Below are 20,558 nucleotides of genomic sequence, written 5' to 3' on the forward strand. Positions count from 1 at the left end.
CTTCATGATTACACTCAACTGACTCTTGATCATCCACCAAATATGTGTGAGATCTATATATATATATATATATATATATTGGGTAAGTGAGAACACAAACTATGGTCCAATTGAGTTTGAGGATGAGACGATACACATGAGCTAACATTGTTCAACTATGTATGTATGTTTACAAACGTCCATTTCTGCAACATTGGAAAGAGATGTATCACTGCTCTCTTAACCAATGGGCTATAATTCTAATACTATGGCCCAACCCAAAAATAGCCATATGTAATACTACTACGAGATGGAGTATATGGTTGTAGACAAGTATACTAAATTTCGGCTTCCAAAATTTTATGGCTCAAAAAGGTTATTTCAATTAGAGAGATGGTCACACACTTCTGATCAGTTAATTATTGCAATTTTGTTTCTGACAGTTCAAAATGACAGCCTAATAATAAGTATTTGTTCATATGCTCGATAATTCAATAATTTTCAAATTTATATTGGAATTCTTAAATTATACTATTTCGATCATGACTTTGTTTATCAAAAATAGAAAAATAAATACCAACAATTGCAATTAAGATACTAGAAATTAATTGAAGTTTTAGGTTAAAAAAATTGATCTTGGTGACCTTATATTTTAGGACATCTCCATTCTTTTGGTCAACTTATATTTTAGGACATCTCCAATTATATATATATATGCTAAATTACATTGTTTTTTATTATTATTATTATTATTATTATTATTATGGATTAATTACATTGACGCTTTCTGAAGCTTGTTATATTGATAGTCATAAATAATTTAACTGTTTTTTAGACAAAGACATCCCTTTAATTTGCAAACTTAAATAATGACACCCCAAACATAATAAAAGTACATGTTTACTCTTTGACCACGTAAAATGACCAAATTACCCTCATTCAAAAAATCCCATCTTCCAAATTTTCCATCATCCCATTCATTCCCTGTGAGCCCTTCTTCCCCGCCGTCCATCAAGCCGCTCATCACCGTCCCGCTGTCACCCTCATCCGAACCATCCACAGCTGCAATCTATTGCCCTCCTTGAGTTATATATGGTCTATTTGATTATTAGAAACAAAGCCCCAGTATTTCAGACTTTCAGTTAGTGTAATGTAGATTATTGAGTCAATTTGAAGATAGATGGAGCTAGGGTTTGGGTGAAAAAAAAATTGCAGAAAAGATAACAGGGGTGGTGCGTAGTGTGTGGAGATGATGGTGGATGGGTATAGAGAACTCTATCTTTTCCGGCGTATTCCATTCTTGCCGTTGTTCGCTTGGAGCATACAGAGGTGAGAGAGAGAGAGTACAGGATTTGAGAGAGCTCGCTGCCATCATCCGCAAGCTCACAGCCGAAGCCGCAAGCAGCCCATTTCCACGTCGGGGTTCACAAACCGCCGTCGCCAAAGCCGGATCCGTCTCACCGGGCATTGCCGCAGTTCATCTACAGCCGCAGCCACCGCGAGTCATCCACGGCGATTCAGTTCTACCGCCATTCCGAGCCGAACCAGCCTGTTGCCCACGGCCCAGCTGTCTGCTGTCCCCATCTCCCCACCATCCGACCGGCTGCCGTCAAAACCAAGCTCGCAGCAACCTCCATCAAAACCGATCTTCTTCTTCACGGCCAACTCCTTCTCGGTCGTCGCCTTCTCCACAACCGCAAGCCGCCTTCGCCATCATCCACGGCCGAGTCCACCGCCACAGCCATCTCGTCGAACAATGGATTTAGAAGACTCTTCCAATGGTTTGTAGTAATTAAAATAGTTAAGAGGCAATACTCAATTTTGAAGGAACAATTTACTTAACTGTAGTTTGATTTCCTAAGAATAAAATCATCTACGCTCTCAAACAATTTACCAAGTAAGCCCAAAATTCTTTGCTTTGATCATGGACATATGACGGTTATATTTCTTCTGCTGAGGATGGAACGAAAAGTACAAACATAAACAAATAAATGATTTTGAAGACAAAACAAGAAACTCCTTGTTATTGGTCTTATCTTAGATGAAGCGTTCGAAAATGAAGACAAAACAATAAACTTTGACACTGTTTAACATAGAATGAGTGATTTATCACTATCAATTTGATAAGTCCAATTTCTGAAACCAGTTACACAAGAAAGAAATGTAGTTTATGAAGAGTTTGATGGACAAAATTGTATCGAGCTCTTCACCGTCTATGCTCTCTGCACGGCGTTGCCGACCGTTCCTCTTCGCCATGACTAAGTGGGACTGAAAGAGAAACGACAGAGAGAGATGAGATGAGAGGGTAGTTTGGTCATTTTAGGTGAGGATTAAAATATATCTTCGGACATATTAGACATTTCATGTTTGTGTTTGGCTCAGTTTTTTTAAAATGGGGTGTCATTGTTCAAGTTTACAAACTTATGGAGTGTCTTTGTTAGAAAAATGACTAAGTTGTATATGACTGTTAATATGACAAACTTCAGGAAATATCATTGTAATTAACTCTATTATTATTATTATTTTATGTCAAGTTCTGAGCCTGTTTTGGAATTTTCTTTCGTGGCCTAATTGTTCTTAAATTTGATTAATTATGTTTCTTATTCTCTGTTGTTTTTTGGACAGTATTAACTTCATTGTATTATAAGATTTTTTTTTTTTTTCATTATAACTATGTATAATAAAATCACCAATTCAATTATAAATATAATATCAGATTTCTTTGAAAATTTTCTCTAACTTTGTGAATTCAAGTTGTTTTAGAATATTGATTTTTAGGAGTTGTTCAATGGCGGCATTGGTTCTTCTTGGTCGTGTGAAAAAGGAGCTTTGTAAAAGACTACGACTATGTCGCCAACTCTCTTATTGTCCATCTTTGGTTTCTCCTCCTGTATGGTCTTCTACCTAAACAACAATTTTTTTTCTTTTTTCTAATTTATTTATTCATATTCTCTCTCTTGGCACTCTTCTTTTATTGATTTTGTACCTTTTCTATTTCATTTTTTAACAGCATAACCAAATCAAAATAGGGTGAATAAAGTAAGCACCAACTAGTTATAAAATTACATTGATAACAATCTAAATTTGTCTCAATTGTTTGTCTCTAATAATACTACCTCTTGGGAAGGTGTTAAAATTGTAGCATATGACTATATTAGACACACACACACACACACATATATATATTTCTTTTTATTTTTTTTTGTAAAAATTGTTCTCAAATTGCATATATATATATATATATATATATATATTATTGACAAAAAAATCTACACATTTACTTTGCTCCTTTAAAAACTAATCTTGCAATTTGAGAGTAGAGAAGATACCAACCAATAGAATCCACGACACTCTCCTTCCTTCATTTTCTCAAACTTTGGCAAAAACACACTCCTATGTTGGTGTCAGTTACTGTTGTGAATAATACTATTAAAACTCAATACTCTCCTTTTTTATTTTTGATGAATTTGTGACTTCTTTAATCCTCTTTTGTCTTTCCTCAATAGATATTTTTTATTGTCTTTTAAACATATGTATAGATAAAGAGATATGTTAGACATGTTTTTATAAAATGTAAAAGATGGTTAGCATTAAAGAGACTATGAAAAAAAAAAAAAAAAAAAAAAAAAAAAAAAAAAAAAAACAAAACCTTAAAAATTTATTTAAAGAGTTTAATTCAAATTACCTAATAAAATTCAAAACAAAATGTAAATATTTTGGATGCCATTCAAGTGTCACTAACAAATTACAGTGTAGATAAAAATATATATATATGTATATTTATTTAAAGTATTTATTTACTAATATAAAATATATATATATATATATATATATATATATTTTCACCACTTTCAAATTACCTAATAAAATTAAAATTACCTAAAATTTATTAGGTTGTTTTTAACCCCCTCTCTCTCTATATTAATTGATATAAAAAGAGTTTTTATAAAAAATTAAAAAAATTAAAAAAATTTATTTAAAGTATTTATTTATTAATATAAATTTTTTTATTTTCACCACTTTCAAATTACCTAATAAAATTCAAATTACAAATTACCTAAAAATTTATTATTTTACACAACTCAAACTCTACCAACAATTGTTTTTAACTCCCTTAAAATTTATTTAAAGCTAAAACAAAATATATAAAATAAAATAAAATAAAATAAAAATCTATTAATTAGAGCAAGCCAAAAATAAAAACTTCGATCTTGGCAAAACTTGGATGAGAAGAGAAAGACAATTGATTAGGATTTTTTATTTTTGTATATATAAATTAGATGTACCAATATATAGTACTAAAACTTGGATTGTGAAAAAAATTACCTAAAAATTTATTACTTTACACAACTCAAACTCTACCACCAATTGTTTTTAACTCTCTCTCTATATATATTAATTGATATAAAAAGATTTTTATAAATAAAAATTTATTTAAAGTATTTATTAATATAAAAAAATATTTATTAGGTGATATGAGTTTTTATAAAAAGAGATATTTATTAATTGATATAAAAAGAGTTTTTATAAAAAAAATTCCAAAAAATTTATTTAAAGCTAACGCAAAGTATAAAAAAATATTTATTAATTAGAGCAAGGCAAAAAAAGGCTTGCAAAACTTTGTTTAGACATAGAGAAGAGAGAGACAATTAATTAGAATTTTTTATTTTTGTATAAATTAGATGTATATAGTACTACAAAACTTGGATTGTGAAAAAATAATAAAACAATGCATGAGCAAGACGTAAGATTAATAATAAAACAATGCATGAGCAGGACGTAGATAATGAATTACTGTACCAATGGGGTAGGGGTGACACGTACCTTTAACCTGTATAAATCGTGAAAAAAATAATGAAACAATGCATGATCAAGACATAACTAATGAGTTACTTTACCAATAGGGGTGGGGGTGTCACATACCTTGCAAAAAATAGAAAACTGATAGTGATTAGAGCAAGGCTAAAAAAGGCTTATATACAGAGAGTATAGATTTTTTTAGAAACAAATAGATAAATATGTAATTTGAATTTTATTAGGTAATTTTTAGAGTTTTTTTTTAATAATAGTATAGATTTTTTTAGAAACAAATAGATAAAATAGGTAACTTGAATTTTATTATTAATTTTTAGAGTTTTATAGAAACTCTTTTTATAAAAAATCTTTTTTATATTAATTAATAAATATTTTTTATATATATCTTGTGTTAGAGTTTTTAGTATTTTGTGAATTTATATAAAATAGATTTATTATTTTATTAGGTAATTTGAAAGTGGTGATTGATGTTATTAAGTAATTTTTAGTATTTTGTGTTAGATTGATTCTATTGGAGTTTTATACCGCCCGGAAAGAAGCTTTATTATTATTATTTTTTTAATATTTTGTGTTAGAGTTTTATAGAAAATCTTTTTATATAAACTATTTTTTATATTAATTAATAAATATTTTTTTCAGGTTATATGTGATAGAGTTTTAAAGAAAATAAAATAGGTAATTTGTAGTAGAGTTTTAAATATATTCTTTTCTAATTAGATTTCTTTTTATTAAAAAAACTAATAATAAATAGATAAATAGGTAATATGTGTTAGAGTTTTATAGAAACTCTTTTTAAAAAAAAATTATATCAATTAATAAATATTTTTTATATTAATAATTCTTGTCTAATTAGATTTTCTTTTATTAAAAAACTCATAATAAAGTGGTGATTGATTTTATTAGGTAATTTTTAGTATTTTGTGTTAGATTGATTTTATTAGGTAATTTTTAGTATTTGTTAATTTTGTAAATATTTTTATATATTTTGTTTTAGAGTTTTATAGAAAATAGATATTTTATTAGGTAATTTGAAAGTGGTGTTTGATTTTATTAGATAATTTTTAGTATTTTGTGTTAGACTGATTTTATTAGGTAATTTTTGGTATTTTGTGAGTTTTATAGAAAATAGATTTATTAGGTAATTTGTTATTTGAATTTTATTAGGTAATTAGAAAGTAGTGATTGATTTTATATCAATTAATTTTTTTTATAAATATTTTTTTATATTTTATTTTGTTTTAAATTTTATCAAGTAATTTGTAATTTGAATTAAACTTTTTAAATAAATTTTTCAGTAAATTTTTTTTTATATAAATTCTTTTTATATCAATTAATAACTATTTTTTTATTTTGTGATGAAGGGTCCATTACCTCATTCGATTAGAGTATCATTACTCATGGAATTGGGAGTAGAAAAAAAAAAAATGTGCCAAATTTCTTTTATCATTTTTTTTTTTTTTTTTTTTTTTTGCGTCTTTACGTCTTCTTGGGAGTTCTTTAGTGGCCTACACGGACTAGGTATTATTCTTAAATTTTATAAATAGGCTGTCCTGGTTTGGAATGATTGGATTTTAAAATGGAATGGGATTTTGGTTGGATTCTAAAGAAAATTTGGTAAAGTGAAAAAATCTAAGAAAAATGATAGGATTTGAAATGTAATTAAAAAACTATCCTTTTATTAACTATTTGAATTTTCTAATTCTACAAACCTTCTTTATAACCTATTTGAATTTTCTAATTCTACAAACCTTCTTTATAACTACCATGTCTCTTTATCTCAAACAGGTAAAGAAGTATTTAATTCTATAAACCTTGTTTATAACTACCACTGTCTCTTTATCCCAAACAGTTAAAGAAGTCTCTAATTCTGTAAACCTTCTTTATAACTACCACGTCTCTTTATCCCAAGCTGGTAAAAGGTCTAATTTATTTCAAATTCCATTTTACAACTTGCAGTTTCTTCCCAACATCAAAATATAATTTTATTTAATTACAATCGAATTGCTTTTCTATTTTCAATTTCAAATTCCAAAGGATTTTGGTTTCAAATTGTGATATAAGGTTTTCTTTGCTTATGGTTTATTATTATTATAATTAACAGCATATTATAATTACCAATTCAATTATTAATACAATATCAAATTTCTCTCCAAATTGTGAATTCAAATTGTTTATGGTTGAGAACTTTCATAGCTTCCTTCCAGAGTTGTTCGATGGCTTCATTGGCTCGTGTTGCTCGTGTGAAAAACGAGCTTTGTAGAAGACTACAATGTCGCCAACTCTCTCATCATGTTTATTGTCGATCTTTGCTTTCTCTACATGATCAGTCTCCCATTCAACCAAGCCCTGCCTTGCAATGTCGATGGTCTTCTTCCTCTGCTCCTTCTGGTATTTTCTACATGTCATGTCACTATGTCAGAATTGTCCTAACATTGTTGAGTTTTTTTTTTTTTTTCTAATTTATATCTTGGCATTGCTAAGTACTCTAGTAGTATTACCTCTTGGGGAGGTATTAAAATTGTTGATACCTTCGTTATTTGTTGCATTGTTAATGGTCAAATGTTATTGCTGTGAATAATGCTATTTAAATTTATTAAAGTCAATACATTTTGATTTAATAAATAGAGTTGAGAATTCAAATTTTATTTATTTATTTTTGTGTTTGGCAGCTTATTTGGTAGAGGCTTACCACCCAGTGAGAAAGAGTGAGCTGTTTTTTGTAAGGGGAGGAAGGAGAAGTACAGTGCGTGAGTACAGAACGGTTGCCGGAAGGCCAAAGGCTAAGGCTAAAACTATTATTCAGAGCGGGCAAAGAATAAACGGGGTTGGTTACGATGATATTGGTGGTGTCCGTGAACAGATAGCACAGATTCGGGAGTTGGTGGAGTTTCCATTGAGGCATCCACAGCTCTTTACATCAATTGGTGTGAATCCGCCTAAAGGGATTCTGTTATACGGACCTCCGGGATCCGGAAAGACTTTGATAGCCAGAGCTATTGCTAATCAAACAACTGCTTTCTTCTTGTCCATAAATGGACCAGAGATAGTGTCAAATTTTTATGGAGAGAGCGAAAGAAAACTCAGGAACATATTCGAGGAAGCAGAGAGGAAGGCTCCATCCATTCTCTTTATTGATGAGATTGATTCTGTAACTCCCAACCGAACGAAAACTTATGGGGAAACTGAGAAGAGGCTTGTTTCTCAGTTCTTGACTCTTATGGATGGTCTCAATTCCCTTGCTCGTGTTACTGTCATCGGTGCTACGAATCGTCCCAACACCATTGACCCTGCCTTAAGAAGGTTTGGTAGATTTGATACGGAAATAGAAATTGGTGTTCCAGACACTAATGGGCGTCTTGAGGTTCTTCAAATCCTTGCCAAGAAAATGAAGTTTGCTGAAGATGTAATAATAATACTCAATCAAACACCATTATATATTATGCTTTTATACTAGTACATGTGTGTGTGTATATTGTACGTTTCTCAACTCAACTTAATTGTGCAGGTTGATTTAGAAAGAATTGCCAAAGACTCGCATGGATATGTTGGTGCTGATTTAGCAGGTCTGTGCCATAAGGCTGCACTCCAATGCATAAGAGAGAAGATGGACGTGATTGACTTGGAAGACAAGGTCATAGATGCTAAGATACTCAAATCTATGGCTGTTTCGAATAAGCACTTCCAAACAGCTCTTGGAACAAGCAGACCATCTGCTCTGCGTAACACTGTGTGTGAAATTTCTATATTTGTTCACTGGAGTCTGTAGATACAACTTTTATTGATTATCGGGTTCTAACTTCTAATATTGTTTTGGTGAGCCAGCTTGTTGAACTGCCCAATTGCAGTTGGGAAGATATCGGAGGCCTTGAGAATGTTAAGCGGGAGCTTCAAGAGGTAGTTGCAGTTGCTGGCTGCACACACACACATGCACTCTATGATCGTCTATCCTTGTATTTTCGTTTCTCCCTTCATACCCTCTCTCTCTCTCTTTCATATGTGTAGACTGTTCAATATCCTGTGGAGCATCCTGAGAAGTATAAGAAGTTTGGCATGTCACCCTCAACGGGAGTTCTTTTCTATGGGCCACCAGGATGTGGGAAAACTCTTATGGCCAAGGCGATTGCCGGTGAATGTCAGGCAAACTTTATCAGTGTCAAGGGTCCTGAACTGCTTAGTGTTTGGTTTGGGGAGAGTGAGGCCAACGTTCGAGAAATATTTGAGAAGGCACGGAGATCTGCTCCTTGTGTCCTATTCTTTGATGAACTCGATTCACTTGCTGTCCAGGTCTGAATTATTGTTTTCTCTACTCTAAAAATGTGGTTGCCATGGTTTGTGCTTTCCCGGCTTACATTGTTTCTTCTGTATTCCTTGTAGAGGGGAGAATATAAAGGCTGTGGTGTTTCTGATAGGGTTTTGAATCAAATCCTGACTGAAATGGATGGAATGTCCGCCAAGAAAACTGTTTTCGTTATTGGAGCCACAAACAGGCCTGATGTTATTGATCCTGCACTTTTGCGGCCTGGCCGTCTTGATCAATTGATTTATATCCCTTTGCCTGATGAGGATTCTCGCCATCAGATTTTCAAGGCTTGCCTTAAGAAATCTCCACTTTCCAAAGATGTAGACCTGAGAGCCCTTGCTAAGACCACCCAAGGCTTCAGTGGTGCCGATATTACGGAAATATGCCAACGTGCCTGCAAATATGCCATAAGGGAGGACATCGAGAAGGTAAACTTCTGTATTAGTTCTTCATTTAATGCTGATCCCACCCCCGCACATCCCACTCTTCCCAGCAACCCATAAATTTTCACTTTTCATTTTGCAGGATTTCGAGAGGGAGAGGAGAAGGAAGAATCCTGAGGCTATGGAGGATGTAGAAGATGAGGTGGCTGAGATCAAGGTTGCTCATTTTGAGGAATCAATGAAGGTTGCACGTAGGAGTGTGAGTGATGCTGAAATTCAAAAGTACCAGGCATTTGCTCAAACATTGCAGCGCTCTGGAGTTTTCAGTACCGAAAACTGACCCGTTGCAGCCTCTGATGATGCCGGTGGGACTGAAGAAGATGACATACATTGGTTAGGTTATTCATACAGGCATTTTCTTTTCTTTTTGCGTCGATGCAATTGTTGACTTCCCTGTATCATGGGGTAAAAGCCTTCAAGAGATTATGATGATCAAACAACTCAGGGCTTCTGGTTTTTGGCCAGTGCTCCTGGTTCCAGTTTAAAGTTCTAAAAAGTGTTTGTTGTCCTGAGGATTATCATGGATGTGTGCAAATTATTTATCAAAGTTAAAGTTCAGTGATCTGAGTTTATGTTTCCTAGTTTTCAATGTATGTTTCATCTTTTTTAATGCAACAATAAAGCCATGAATAAAACAGTCTAAAAGTACAATGCATATCCACTACATTAAGAGTTTAAAAATCATCAGGTACACTAATCATTGAGGTTTTGCATTGCAACTAGTATCTTACATGAATCAAGGAGACAGAGAGAGAGGAAACCATTCTGGCTGACTCTATAATTGAACAATAAAGAAATGTAATAATGTTGCTTGTGAGTACTCAGAGACACATCCTTCATACCTGTACGAAAGCTTCGTTGCACACCATGAAGAATGTACCTACCTGCCATTTGCTCTCAGTTAGAGAATCAGCATCTCTTTCGTGCCCACATAACCAACCATCTACTTCCTCCGATTCTCCACTTTACAATCCTTTTATTTGCCTCAGCGCCTCAAAAGTATCCACAGCAAAATTTTACACAACACAGCAAATAGGATAAAAGAGTGGTTCTATATATATACTTGTTGGTATGATGGCACTATTTTGTACGCCATTTATTGCGACCATATAAAAGTTCGTTAGAATTGCTATTCAAGCTTTCTCCAATTACCCAAAAATCTCATCAAGACAATTTTTGTTCATAGTCACTGCAATCAGCATGTCCTTGCAAGCTTTGATGACCACATACGTACAAGCCAACTGCTTTCTCCAATCTTTATATCCATGAGACTTCTCTTGCCTTGTGTTTTGGTTTCCAATGAACTTTCCACTGGCACCAAACTCCTTACTGGTGGCTGAGGACTTCCCCTCTCCGTTGATGGATCCATAATCTGATTCACCATTTCCAGCACTTCACTCATATTTGGGCGTGACTTAGGATATCTGACCAGGCACCGGTTGGCAACAATCGCTAGCTTTTGAGCTGACTTGAGGGAATATTTACCTTCAAGCCTTGGGTCCAATATCATCTGAAACTTCTTCCTGTCCGATAGATATGGCTTTACCCATTCCAAAAGTTTCTGCTCACTCTTTGGGCGGTTTTTGTCCAAGGGGCGCCTACCGGTTATGAGTTCATAAAGGAAGACTCCGTAGCTCCATACATCATTCTTGTATGTGAGACGTCCGGTTTGGATGTATTCAGGAGCTGCATATCCCAAGGTTCCCACAACCTGATAAATATTTATCAAATCAATTGTCAGAAGTTGACGCATCAGGTAAGAAAACACAAAAAGGAAGAAAAGGATTTTCATATCATCTGTAATGAATATGTTTTGTCTAACTTTAAATAATTTTTAAAGTTGTGTTTCATAATTAACCTGTTTTGTATTCCTCAAGGCTCTGCTTAGCTTGCCAAATTTTGAGGCAAAAATAAAGGGAGAGGAAATGGAAACACAATTTCCTTCATGTTTTCTATCTTAAAGAGAGTTGGAAATAAATAATAAATAAGTAAATTAAGAAAATGGAAGAGAAATAATATGTAAAATTAAAATTTTGCTCCCATAATTTCTTTTCCACACTAAATATGTGAACCAAATGGGGCCTAAATGACATCCAAAGCTATTTTTGGACATCTCAGACAAATTGAATCAGCGCGTTTGTTAACCCACAACATCAAGCTAATATTGTGGTGACCTATGTGGGCGGGTGTACGTGGGTAGGTGCGAGGTACTAGCAGGCTACCATACTGGACGAGCTACAAGTACACAATCCCACATCGCCTGGGTGTGGAAAAGGCAAGTGATATATGTAAATTCAACACATTTCTATAATACAACGTATTTTAAAGCCGTGATGGCCGTGAACCTACAAGAACTCCGGAATTAAGTGTTTTTAACCTGGAGTAATACTAGGATGGGTGACCTCCTAGGAAGTCTCTAGTCTGGGGGAGCCAAAAGCAGACATAATAGTAGTACCAGGATAGGTGACCCCTGGGAAGTCTCTGATCTGGGGGAGCCAAAAGCGGACAATATTATATCTGGATAGGGTAAGGGTTGTTACAAATGATATCAGAGCCTGACCCAACTAAAAGTGTAGCCAACGGGAATATTGAGCCCCAAAAGGGGGTGATTGTGGTGACCTATGTGGGCCGGTTGCGTGGGAAGGTGTGAGGCACTGACAGGCTACCACACTAGGTGAGTTATAGGTACACAATCCCACATCGTCCGAGTGTGGAAAAGGCAAGTGCTATATGCAGAATTGTACATTCAACACCTTTTTATGACACAACGTGTTTTAAAGTCGTGATGGCCGTGAACCCATCAGAACTCCGTACTTAAGTGTACTTAACTTGAAGTAGTACCAGGATAGGTGACCCCCTGAGAAGTCCGGGCGAGCCAAAACCAGCCAATATTGTGTTTGGATAGGGTAAGGGTTGTTACAAATACCAAAGTAAAAAAATAATTAAAAATAAAAAATAAAAATAGGTGTTGAGTAAAATGAATAACTCATTTAATTGCAATCAAAATTTATACCAAATCACAATGATGCAATTGATTGAAACTAGATTCATGGGTGGTCTAAATTGCCCCGTTGTGCAGTGATTTGGGGGGCGGCTCCATATTTTTTTTTTGGTTAGGTTGGGTTAGTTCCATCAAAGGACTCAGCAGGCTCAGATCGTGTGGTCTGCTGGATTTTGTACAACGCAAATATTTCATGTCCCTAAACTTGAACACCAACTTCATGTGGTTACTGATCATAGATGGTGATAGAAGTGCAGAAAATCTGGAATGCAAGGCCTAACTCTATAAGCGCAGGCTTGTTTATAAAAACCAAAAGCCAATGATTAATAGGTCCCTCCATAGAACTCTACCTTGAGGATGATTATTAACTTTTGTACCATGAGATTTCACCCTCGTGGATATGTTTCAAAAAAGTATCGAATTCTAAGATCATACAGTCTAATATAGCTAAAGGAGGTGACAGAATAAGACAGTGCAGACCACAGTGCTTGCAGTTCACAAAAGAATAACTGCGAAAGGAAAAGGGAAGACACGAATTTGAAATCACGACTTATGAATTCCCACCTAAAATTTCAAGATCATCAGATATAGGTCAAATAAACTAGAATGTGGACATCTATTATACCGCATTAATTTATGACCCATGCCAATACTTAGAAATATATGCCCAAAAAACAAATTCTAGTTTGATAATTAGGATTAACAGAATTTATTTGTAATCAGCTATCTATTAGGTAAAAAACACTCGCTTTTAGGGTTGTCAGTTTGGAATTTTGATCAACCATATCTTAGGTAAAACAGTGGAGTTGTGATCTACATGTCCCATTCTCACATGATCTCAACGCACAGATGTAGAATGCTGAATATGATCTCAACTTATATGCACAGAGGTGAAATGCATCCAAATACAGCATATCTAGTGATAGTAAGAGAATTTTGTATGCACATACTGCGGTTGAGACATGGGTCTGTCCTTCCGGAGGGCCCAATCTAGCCAATCCAAAGTCTGATAGCTTCGAATTCCATTGCTCATCTAGGAGAATGTTTGAAGATTTGAAATCTCTAAAGATGATCTACAATAATTTATTACAAATGTCAGTATGATGAAAGACAGCACACTCATGAGTCATGACATACAATGTAAAGCCAATAATGCATAATGCAGTGCAAGTTCTGTGTGTGTGTGTGAGAGAGAGAGAGAGAGAGAGTCTATTATATGTCATATGCTTGCTCTCATTGGCAATAATTTGCAATATGAAAAAGTAAAAGGCAATCATTATTACCTATTTCTAGCACCAAAATAGAGAGAGAGATTTCCGAATGACATGGAATTAAAAACGAAATAATATACAATACCTGAAAATCCATTCCTTCATGGAGATATGCTAAGCCACGAGCAGCATCTTGCGCTATTTTGAGTCTCATGGCCCATGAAAGAGATGTCTCTGATCGAGTAGATAAATGGTCCTCCACACTTCCGTTAGGCATGTATTCATAAATCAGAAGCCGCTGGATTCCTCTTTCGTCGTCCTCCGTGCAGTAGCCTAGTAGTTTGACAAGATTTGGATGCTCAACCACCCCAAGAACATCCACTTCTGTCGCCCACTCCTTGTGCCCCTGCCACACAAAAGGTGGGAGCTAGTATGAGAAATTATACGAACACAAGAGGTTGAATTCCCTACTTTCTGAACCATTAAAGATTAACTTATTAACCAATTATATCTAGATCAATAAATAGGCTTATCAACATGAAACTACTTTAATAAGCAATCTCTAACTAACAACAACGAAGAACAACCTCATGCAGGGTCACAGGAAATGGATCCACCTCACTCTTCACGATAAATAATATAGTCCAGAGTTGTAATATTCTAAATCTGGTTCTTTGGCCAAAAGAGATAGAAGATATGTTCCCTTGGCTTGGAAGTCTGTAAGTACTGCACCGTTTCATGTCATTGCCATGTGGACAGTCAGTTGCAACATCAGGATTACACTGATTCTGAGCTCGTTTATGAGTCTTCAGGAAGAACCTTATTTGGTGCTTTATCTTTTTATTGAACTGATTTGATTATGCTTGCTGCACACGCTTAAGAATTTATGTATATTTCTCACTCCAAGGGTCTAATTTCATTATGAATTAAATATTAGTTACTATTGATTTTTACAAAAAGTACGGTCATGTATTAACTAAAGGTGAGTCCAATAAATGAGTTGCAGTTTGTGTAGGAGCATGCTTTTGATTTATCTCTCATTGATTGCTGAAAAATTGAAGGTAGATCATTAATAAAAGGAATATGATTTGTTGGCCAATCATGTAGGCCAAGTTGTTGCTCTGAACGGATGACAGCCACATGATGCATTGATATGGGGCCAACATCAATTCATCAGACACTTTTCATCCGTTTGGCCCAGCAATTCAACCTACCTGGTCAGCCTAAATAGTATGACTCTCAATACAATAGTCTCTCTATCTTGTCTTCCTCTTCACTTGTGTTGTTTGGAACTTTCCACTCCTCTGCTTTTCTACTTTTTTTCCCTCATCAACTAGTTTTAATTTGAATCTGAAAATACCTTGCTTGGCCAATCATTTCATTAACCACTAAAACCATTAGGATGAACTATTAGTCGTATGTATGTATGGATAAGATTGTTGTCCCATGTGTCATGGATCTCGCTGAAATATGTGTTCAGTTATAATAATTATAATTCCTCTTCGGCAATCTAAAAATTACACTCTTTGACCACAAAGTTTAACATGCAGATACATGCACACGAGCACACATACATGCAACCTACACACACACAAACAACGCTTCAAACAAATTTGAAGATAGAGAGGGACATTTTAATAAATTACTCGAAGCATATAGCAGAATATATTGTCCATGTATCTTTTTTCTTTGTTGTTTGTTGGATTGAGTCATATTGGATCCCCAAACACAAAACTTCGACTGCCTGTTTGATGAATTCTGGGACTTGAATGTTCAAGGAAACCAACTCCTAAACATATGCCAACAACCAATAACCACACTTCAATTAGTAACGTAAAATGCCCCATGTCATAAGTCATGCCATTGATCATTCTTACTTCTAGATTCTTCTAAGGAAATAGTCACAAAACAAGTAGCATTTCCATTTCTATACTTACTGAACTAGAACATAAGAATAAAGAGAAAGAGAGAGAGCAAAGGAAACCTTGCCTGCAAGCCTCTTCTACTTAATTGTTTCACCGCAACATCAAGTTTCTGAAGCGGATCTTCGGAACACTTGACCACACCCTTATACACACACCCAAAACCACCCTCTCCAAGTTTGGTAGTCCGGCTGAAGTTCTTTGTGGCCGTCTTCAGCTCCGAAAATGTAAACACTCTGAGATTACTTGGCCTCTGAGACAAACTCGGAAACTGACTCCTGCCGGTGGACTCTATGCTAGTGTCTGAGATATTCTGTGAATTAAATTCAGACCCAGATTTCCTCATTTCAAGTTCAGTAGAATTGAAGGACTGAACCGATCTAGACTTTGTGTGCTTCAGTTCATCCTTCTTTTCTCCGTTGGAGAACTGAAAACACTTCATAGCCTCCAATAAATTACAAACCCTCACTGCAGATTCAGATATAAAAAAGACGGCATCAAAACCCTAAATCCATCAAAATATCAAGAAATCGGACATCACATAAAGTTAAGAAGCACAGGTAGCTAAAATGTAATACTATCCAAGTTAAATTAAGATTTTATAACCAGAGCATCATAATGCTAGAATAGCAAGTAATTTGAAAGACATTCAAGCATGTAACATTTTACACACATAATAAAAATCCAAACTTGAAGCAATAAGCTCCCAATAATGGGGGCTCATATATAAATAGCCAAAGACATAAAAATCCACCTAACCCCATATATATATATATATATATATATATATATTTTGATAAGCACCTAACCCCATATATTCAACAGCCCCATGTTCCTTGTAATGGATTTTAGACATCAAAAGTCAAGAATATTGAAACCAAATAAACTCCTATTTTTTCTTTTGAAACCTGCATAATTTCAAATTAAGATGTTCCAAAAACACACGCACAATAAGATTAAGATCCATTCCTACAAACAAGGTGTGTGTATATTAATCTGCCAGGTCCATAATAAGAAACTAAATTGAGAATTTACTTTATATCAGAATCTAAGAAAACTCACCTCTAAGCTTCTCAATCGGATTGCTTAAATCTGGATGTTTAACATCCACAGCTTATAAAATCCCAATTATTGGGGAGTTGTGAGAAAAACCCAGTTAGCCAAAAGAGACCTCAAAGGCAAAAAGAGAAGGATATTTTCACAATCCAAAAGGAACGTCAGCTCACCAACCAAATGGAAAAAGAGCCCATAGAAAATTTTATACACACGGATATATGATTGAGACAACATTAAGTTCGAGGCGAGTGTGAAGGCGGCATTTGAATTGAAAAATGAGACCCAGTGGGACAGCCTCTAGAGAGAGAGAGTGCCTGTATTGTTAGAGAGAGAGAGAGCAAATGAAAGATGCCATGTCCGGACGAAAAGTCTTCCGTGAAGAGTGATAATGGGTCTGGGTCAGTCATGGAGGTCGAGAAAGAATTTCGTAACCAATAAAGAAACTTATCCATCCCTTCAATTTTTGTTCCACGTATGAATGGATCAGCCGTTTGAATGTGTGTATGTGTGTATATATATATATATAGTGTAAAGAAATGACAAATTGCAAAATACTTCTACAACAATTTTTCAGTAAATATGAATGTTGTTTTTACTCTTGGTTACCTAAATTGCGTCAGGAAAGGAATAATTAAAATGTTAAGAATGACATATGTTATACGTCGGTTGACCCATTTGTTGGTACGTGATTAGGACATCACGCTAATTGTATTGACTGACTCAAGAACCTTCCCCTCTCCATGACTGGATCTTCAATTCCCTTTAATGTCATCCAGTCTCAGTCGGCATCATCATCTCACCACGCTAATTACGTCCGCATTATGAGTGGTTTGATATCATTATTTATCATATATATATATATATATATATATATATATATGTATATATTACTATTGATACATTATTTGATAACAAAAAAATATTTGTCTAATTTTAAAAACAATAAACAGAAAAATATGTTTGTTAATAATCTTAGGCTGATTTTAAAAAATCAGCACCAGTTTTAAATAAATAATAAAAGTATTTATGAAGAGTCTAATTATTTCTTATTTATAATGATTTTCAGGTAATAAATTTTTACTCTACTCAAAAAAATAAAAAAATAAAAATTAGAAAGATACACACGAAATGTAATAATGAAGCTTTGGATTTCCTCTTTTGGCTTGATATGCAAAGATAAGTTTATTGTTTGACTCACTTTCTTTCTAATTAATATAAGCAGTGTACTTTGTTTAGTATATGATGTTTAGTATTTTGTCTCATGTGTTTGACAGTGTTATCATAGGACAACTAGAGGTTGAGGACAAACAACATCTAAATCTCCTAAGAAGGTTACCACAACCGTAATAAATGGGATGCTCGCAAGAAAAGTACTGATCTTTAGCGAAATGTATGACCTATTGGTTATCTAAAGTCATAGATGATGGCAGTGGCGTAGTCAGAAATTTCTTTCAGTTGGAGTAATTTTTAATAATAATAATATATATATATATATATATTATTGTTGTTAAAAATTACCCCCATTGAAAAAAAATTTTGACTTATTTGAACCAAAATAATATATGTAAAAATTAAACAATACTAAATATTTCAGATTATTTTTCATATTTTGAAAGCACGCAGTCGAATTTTCAAAATGTTCACGGCATAATAATAATAAATTTAGATGATAAAAAAATATATATCAGATTACTTATCTCTACACTGCAGTATTTGTTTGGATTTTATGAATTTTTGAAATATTGAAAACTCGCCGAAAGGGAAATGTTGAAGATCGAAAATGTAATGGAAATTAACAACGCATTTGTTTGTGATAAAGTCAAAAGTGTAAAAGAATATCTTCTATTTTTAGAAAAAGTGGGAAAAAATATAATATTTTGAGAAAGTGGAAACAAAATATCATATGTTTTGAAAATATTATATTCCTTTTTTTTTTTTTTTAATATAATACCGTGAATGGTCATTTGCTTATATATATATATATATATATATGTACAATGTCAACTTTTAGTGGGGACAATTATATAAATATAAAAATCTTTTCATATAAAATTAAAAAAAATTAAAAATTCAGTGGGGGCAGCTGCCCCCACTTGTCCCTATTTGGCTACGCCATTGGATGATGATATTTGTTTAACTCTTTCTTTGTTTTTTTCATATTTGGGAAAAAAATTTGACATAAACATAAATACATAAACTTTGTTTTAATATTTATAAAATTGAGGTGTGTCAATAGTAATTATATAAGTAAATTTATATAATTGATAAACAAAACAATATTAACAAACATATTTTTAAAAAAAATATGTTTATACAAATAATAAATTATAAACTGCCAACTCTTTGAAGGAATGTATTCGTGTTGGATTCCTTCCGTTTTGGAACTTAGCCAGAGAGTAAAATAGAAAAAACAAAAAAACAAAACAAATTCAAGTGATTGAGTTTAAAGTGCTGAATGGTTCTCTCTTTTGTCTCTTATACTCGCATTTAAAAAAAAAAAAAAGTAATAAAAGGAGCTTAATTAATCAAAAACAGCTTTCCCAAAAAAAACATCTTCTCCTTTGCTATTTATTTATTATTTTTTTGTTTCGTCTGGCTTGTTTGACTTTTCTATTAAAAAAAATTTCAAAAAGCTTTTGATAGTAGAATTGTGGCGGTAAAAAATATGTTAAGTATTTAGTAACACATTTATATAGAGTATTTTTTATAATTAAAATATTTTTTAATCTATTTAGTAATAATATTTGGTTAAAATAATTATATTACTAATTTTACAATAATATTATTTAATTAAAATATTTTTATATTTGATAATAACAACTTTATGAAAGAAGAGATGAAGTTATCTTTTAAAATATATGAACACCATCTATTAAAAGTGTTTTTGGTGATTATTAAACACATCTAAACATGAATTTTAAAAATAAAAGTATTTTTAAATAGTTGAAAAGCAAAACAATTCCAAATGCGAGATTACTCCTTTTTCTTCATTTTTTTTTCCCCTTTATTCTACAAACAATAGAATAATTAATCCTTCTATCTTGTTATTAAGTAAAATCATCCTTATTTTTCATTATAATTTTTTTTCTTTAATAAAAGAATGACATTGTCACATGATTCACGCCACAGTAATTGCAAAACTCCTAGACCATTTTCGATGGATTGTAAAAATCAATGTGGTGTAAAGTTTAATAAAGATTTTTTTTTTTTTTTTTTTTTTTTTTTTTTTCACACTTAACTATTTAGCCTATTTGGAAAAGCTTGTCAACAATTAAAAAGTGCTTTTAGGTGTGTTTAGTAATTATTAAAAGCACTTTTAATAATTACTATTTATAATTTAGTAATTTTTTTTTAATGAAACTAAAATATAGAACTTTTAAAATTGCTTTGGGTTGATGTTATACATTTCAAGTAACTGTTTTTTCTTAGAAAATTTTGTCAAAATTTTTTTTTTTAATGTTTTATAAAGACCATTTCACCTTTTTTTTTTTTTTTTTAATTAAGTTATTATTATTAAATATAATAACATAGTATTAAAGGATGCAATTGTAAAATTAGAATTAGATATATTTTTAAAATTTTCATTACCAAACAAATTAAAAATAATTTAATTGTAAAACGTATACTCTATAAAACGTGTTACTAAACACTTATATATATTAATAAAAAGATATATATATATATATACTCACAAAAGTTTTTTCAATTTTTTGGAAAAATTATATTTTGGTAATCAAAATTAAACATAATTGTTCTATAATGACTTTAAAGTCAAGAAAAGGTAAATAGTAACAAATGTTGAAACTTAATTGATATTAAGAGACTAATTCT

General features: G+C 32.7%; 3 protein-coding genes across 3 annotated transcripts; 2 read left to right on the plus strand and 1 right to left on the minus strand.

Moving 5' to 3' along the window:
- The first annotated feature begins 7,007 nt into the window (after positions 1–7,007).
- Positions 7,008–9,084, plus strand: LOC132314635 (cell division cycle protein 48 homolog). The gene is made up of 5 exons (XM_059813471.1): positions 7,008–7,208; positions 7,394–8,197; positions 8,300–8,521; positions 8,617–8,688; positions 8,797–9,084. The coding sequence occupies exons 1-5, from the start codon at positions 7,008–7,010 to the stop codon at positions 9,082–9,084; spliced, it is 1,587 nt and encodes a 528-aa protein (XP_059669454.1).
- A 120-nt stretch (positions 9,085–9,204) lies between these two features.
- Positions 9,205–10,022, plus strand: LOC132314636 (cell division cycle protein 48 homolog). The gene is made up of 3 exons (XM_059813472.1): positions 9,205–9,522; positions 9,620–9,803; positions 9,889–10,022. Exons 1-3 carry the CDS (start codon positions 9,229–9,231, stop codon positions 10,020–10,022), a joined length of 612 nt encoding a protein of 203 aa, XP_059669455.1. The 5' UTR covers positions 9,205–9,228.
- A 145-nt stretch (positions 10,023–10,167) lies between these two features.
- On the minus strand, positions 10,168–17,184 carry LOC132313031 (serine/threonine-protein kinase PCRK1-like). The gene is made up of 5 exons (XM_059811643.1): positions 16,734–17,184; positions 15,739–16,139; positions 13,895–14,155; positions 13,489–13,611; positions 10,168–11,248 (listed from the first exon to the last, which is right to left on the minus strand). Exons 2-5 carry the CDS (start codon positions 16,111–16,113, stop codon positions 10,733–10,735), a joined length of 1,275 nt encoding a protein of 424 aa, XP_059667626.1. The 5' UTR covers positions 16,114–16,139; positions 16,734–17,184; the 3' UTR covers positions 10,168–10,732.
- Positions 17,185–20,558: the final 3,374 nt, after the last annotated feature.

The sequence above is a fragment of the Cornus florida genome, unplaced genomic scaffold (assembly GCF_030987335.1).
Source record: "Cornus florida cultivar Cherokee Brave unplaced genomic scaffold, ASM3098733v1 CherokeeBrave_3.0.0_Hap2_Chr06, whole genome shotgun sequence".
Lineage (NCBI taxonomy): Eukaryota > Viridiplantae > Streptophyta > Magnoliopsida > Cornales > Cornaceae > Cornus > Cornus florida.

Coding starts and splice junctions, on each gene's coding strand:
- LOC132313031 (XM_059811643.1), bottom strand. CDS start 16,113: ATGAAGTGTTTTCAGTTCTCCAACGGAGAAAAGAAGGATGAACTGAAG. Junction 13,612..13,894: donor ATGAAGGAATGGATTTTCAG/GTATTGTATATT, acceptor AAATTATTGTAG/ATCATCTTTAGAGATTTCAA. Junction 11,249..13,488: donor AGACCCATGTCTCAACCGCA/GTATGTGCATAC, acceptor AATATTTATCAG/GTTGTGGGAACCTTGGGATA.
- LOC132314636 (XM_059813472.1), top strand. CDS start 9,229: ATGGATGGAATGTCCGCCAAGAAAACTGTTTTCGTTATTGGAGCCACA. Junction 9,523..9,619: donor TAAGGGAGGACATCGAGAAG/GTAAACTTCTGT, acceptor TTCATTTTGCAG/GATTTCGAGAGGGAGAGGAG. Junction 9,804..9,888: donor GCAGCGCTCTGGAGTTTTCA/GTACCGAAAACT, acceptor TTATTCATACAG/GCATTTTCTTTTCTTTTTGC.
- LOC132314635 (XM_059813471.1), top strand. CDS start 7,008: ATGGCTTCATTGGCTCGTGTTGCTCGTGTGAAAAACGAGCTTTGTAGA. Junction 7,209..7,393: donor TCTACATGTCATGTCACTAT/GTCAGAATTGTC, acceptor AATTTATTAAAG/TCAATACATTTTGATTTAAT. Junction 8,689..8,796: donor TTAAGCGGGAGCTTCAAGAG/GTAGTTGCAGTT, acceptor TCATATGTGTAG/ACTGTTCAATATCCTGTGGA.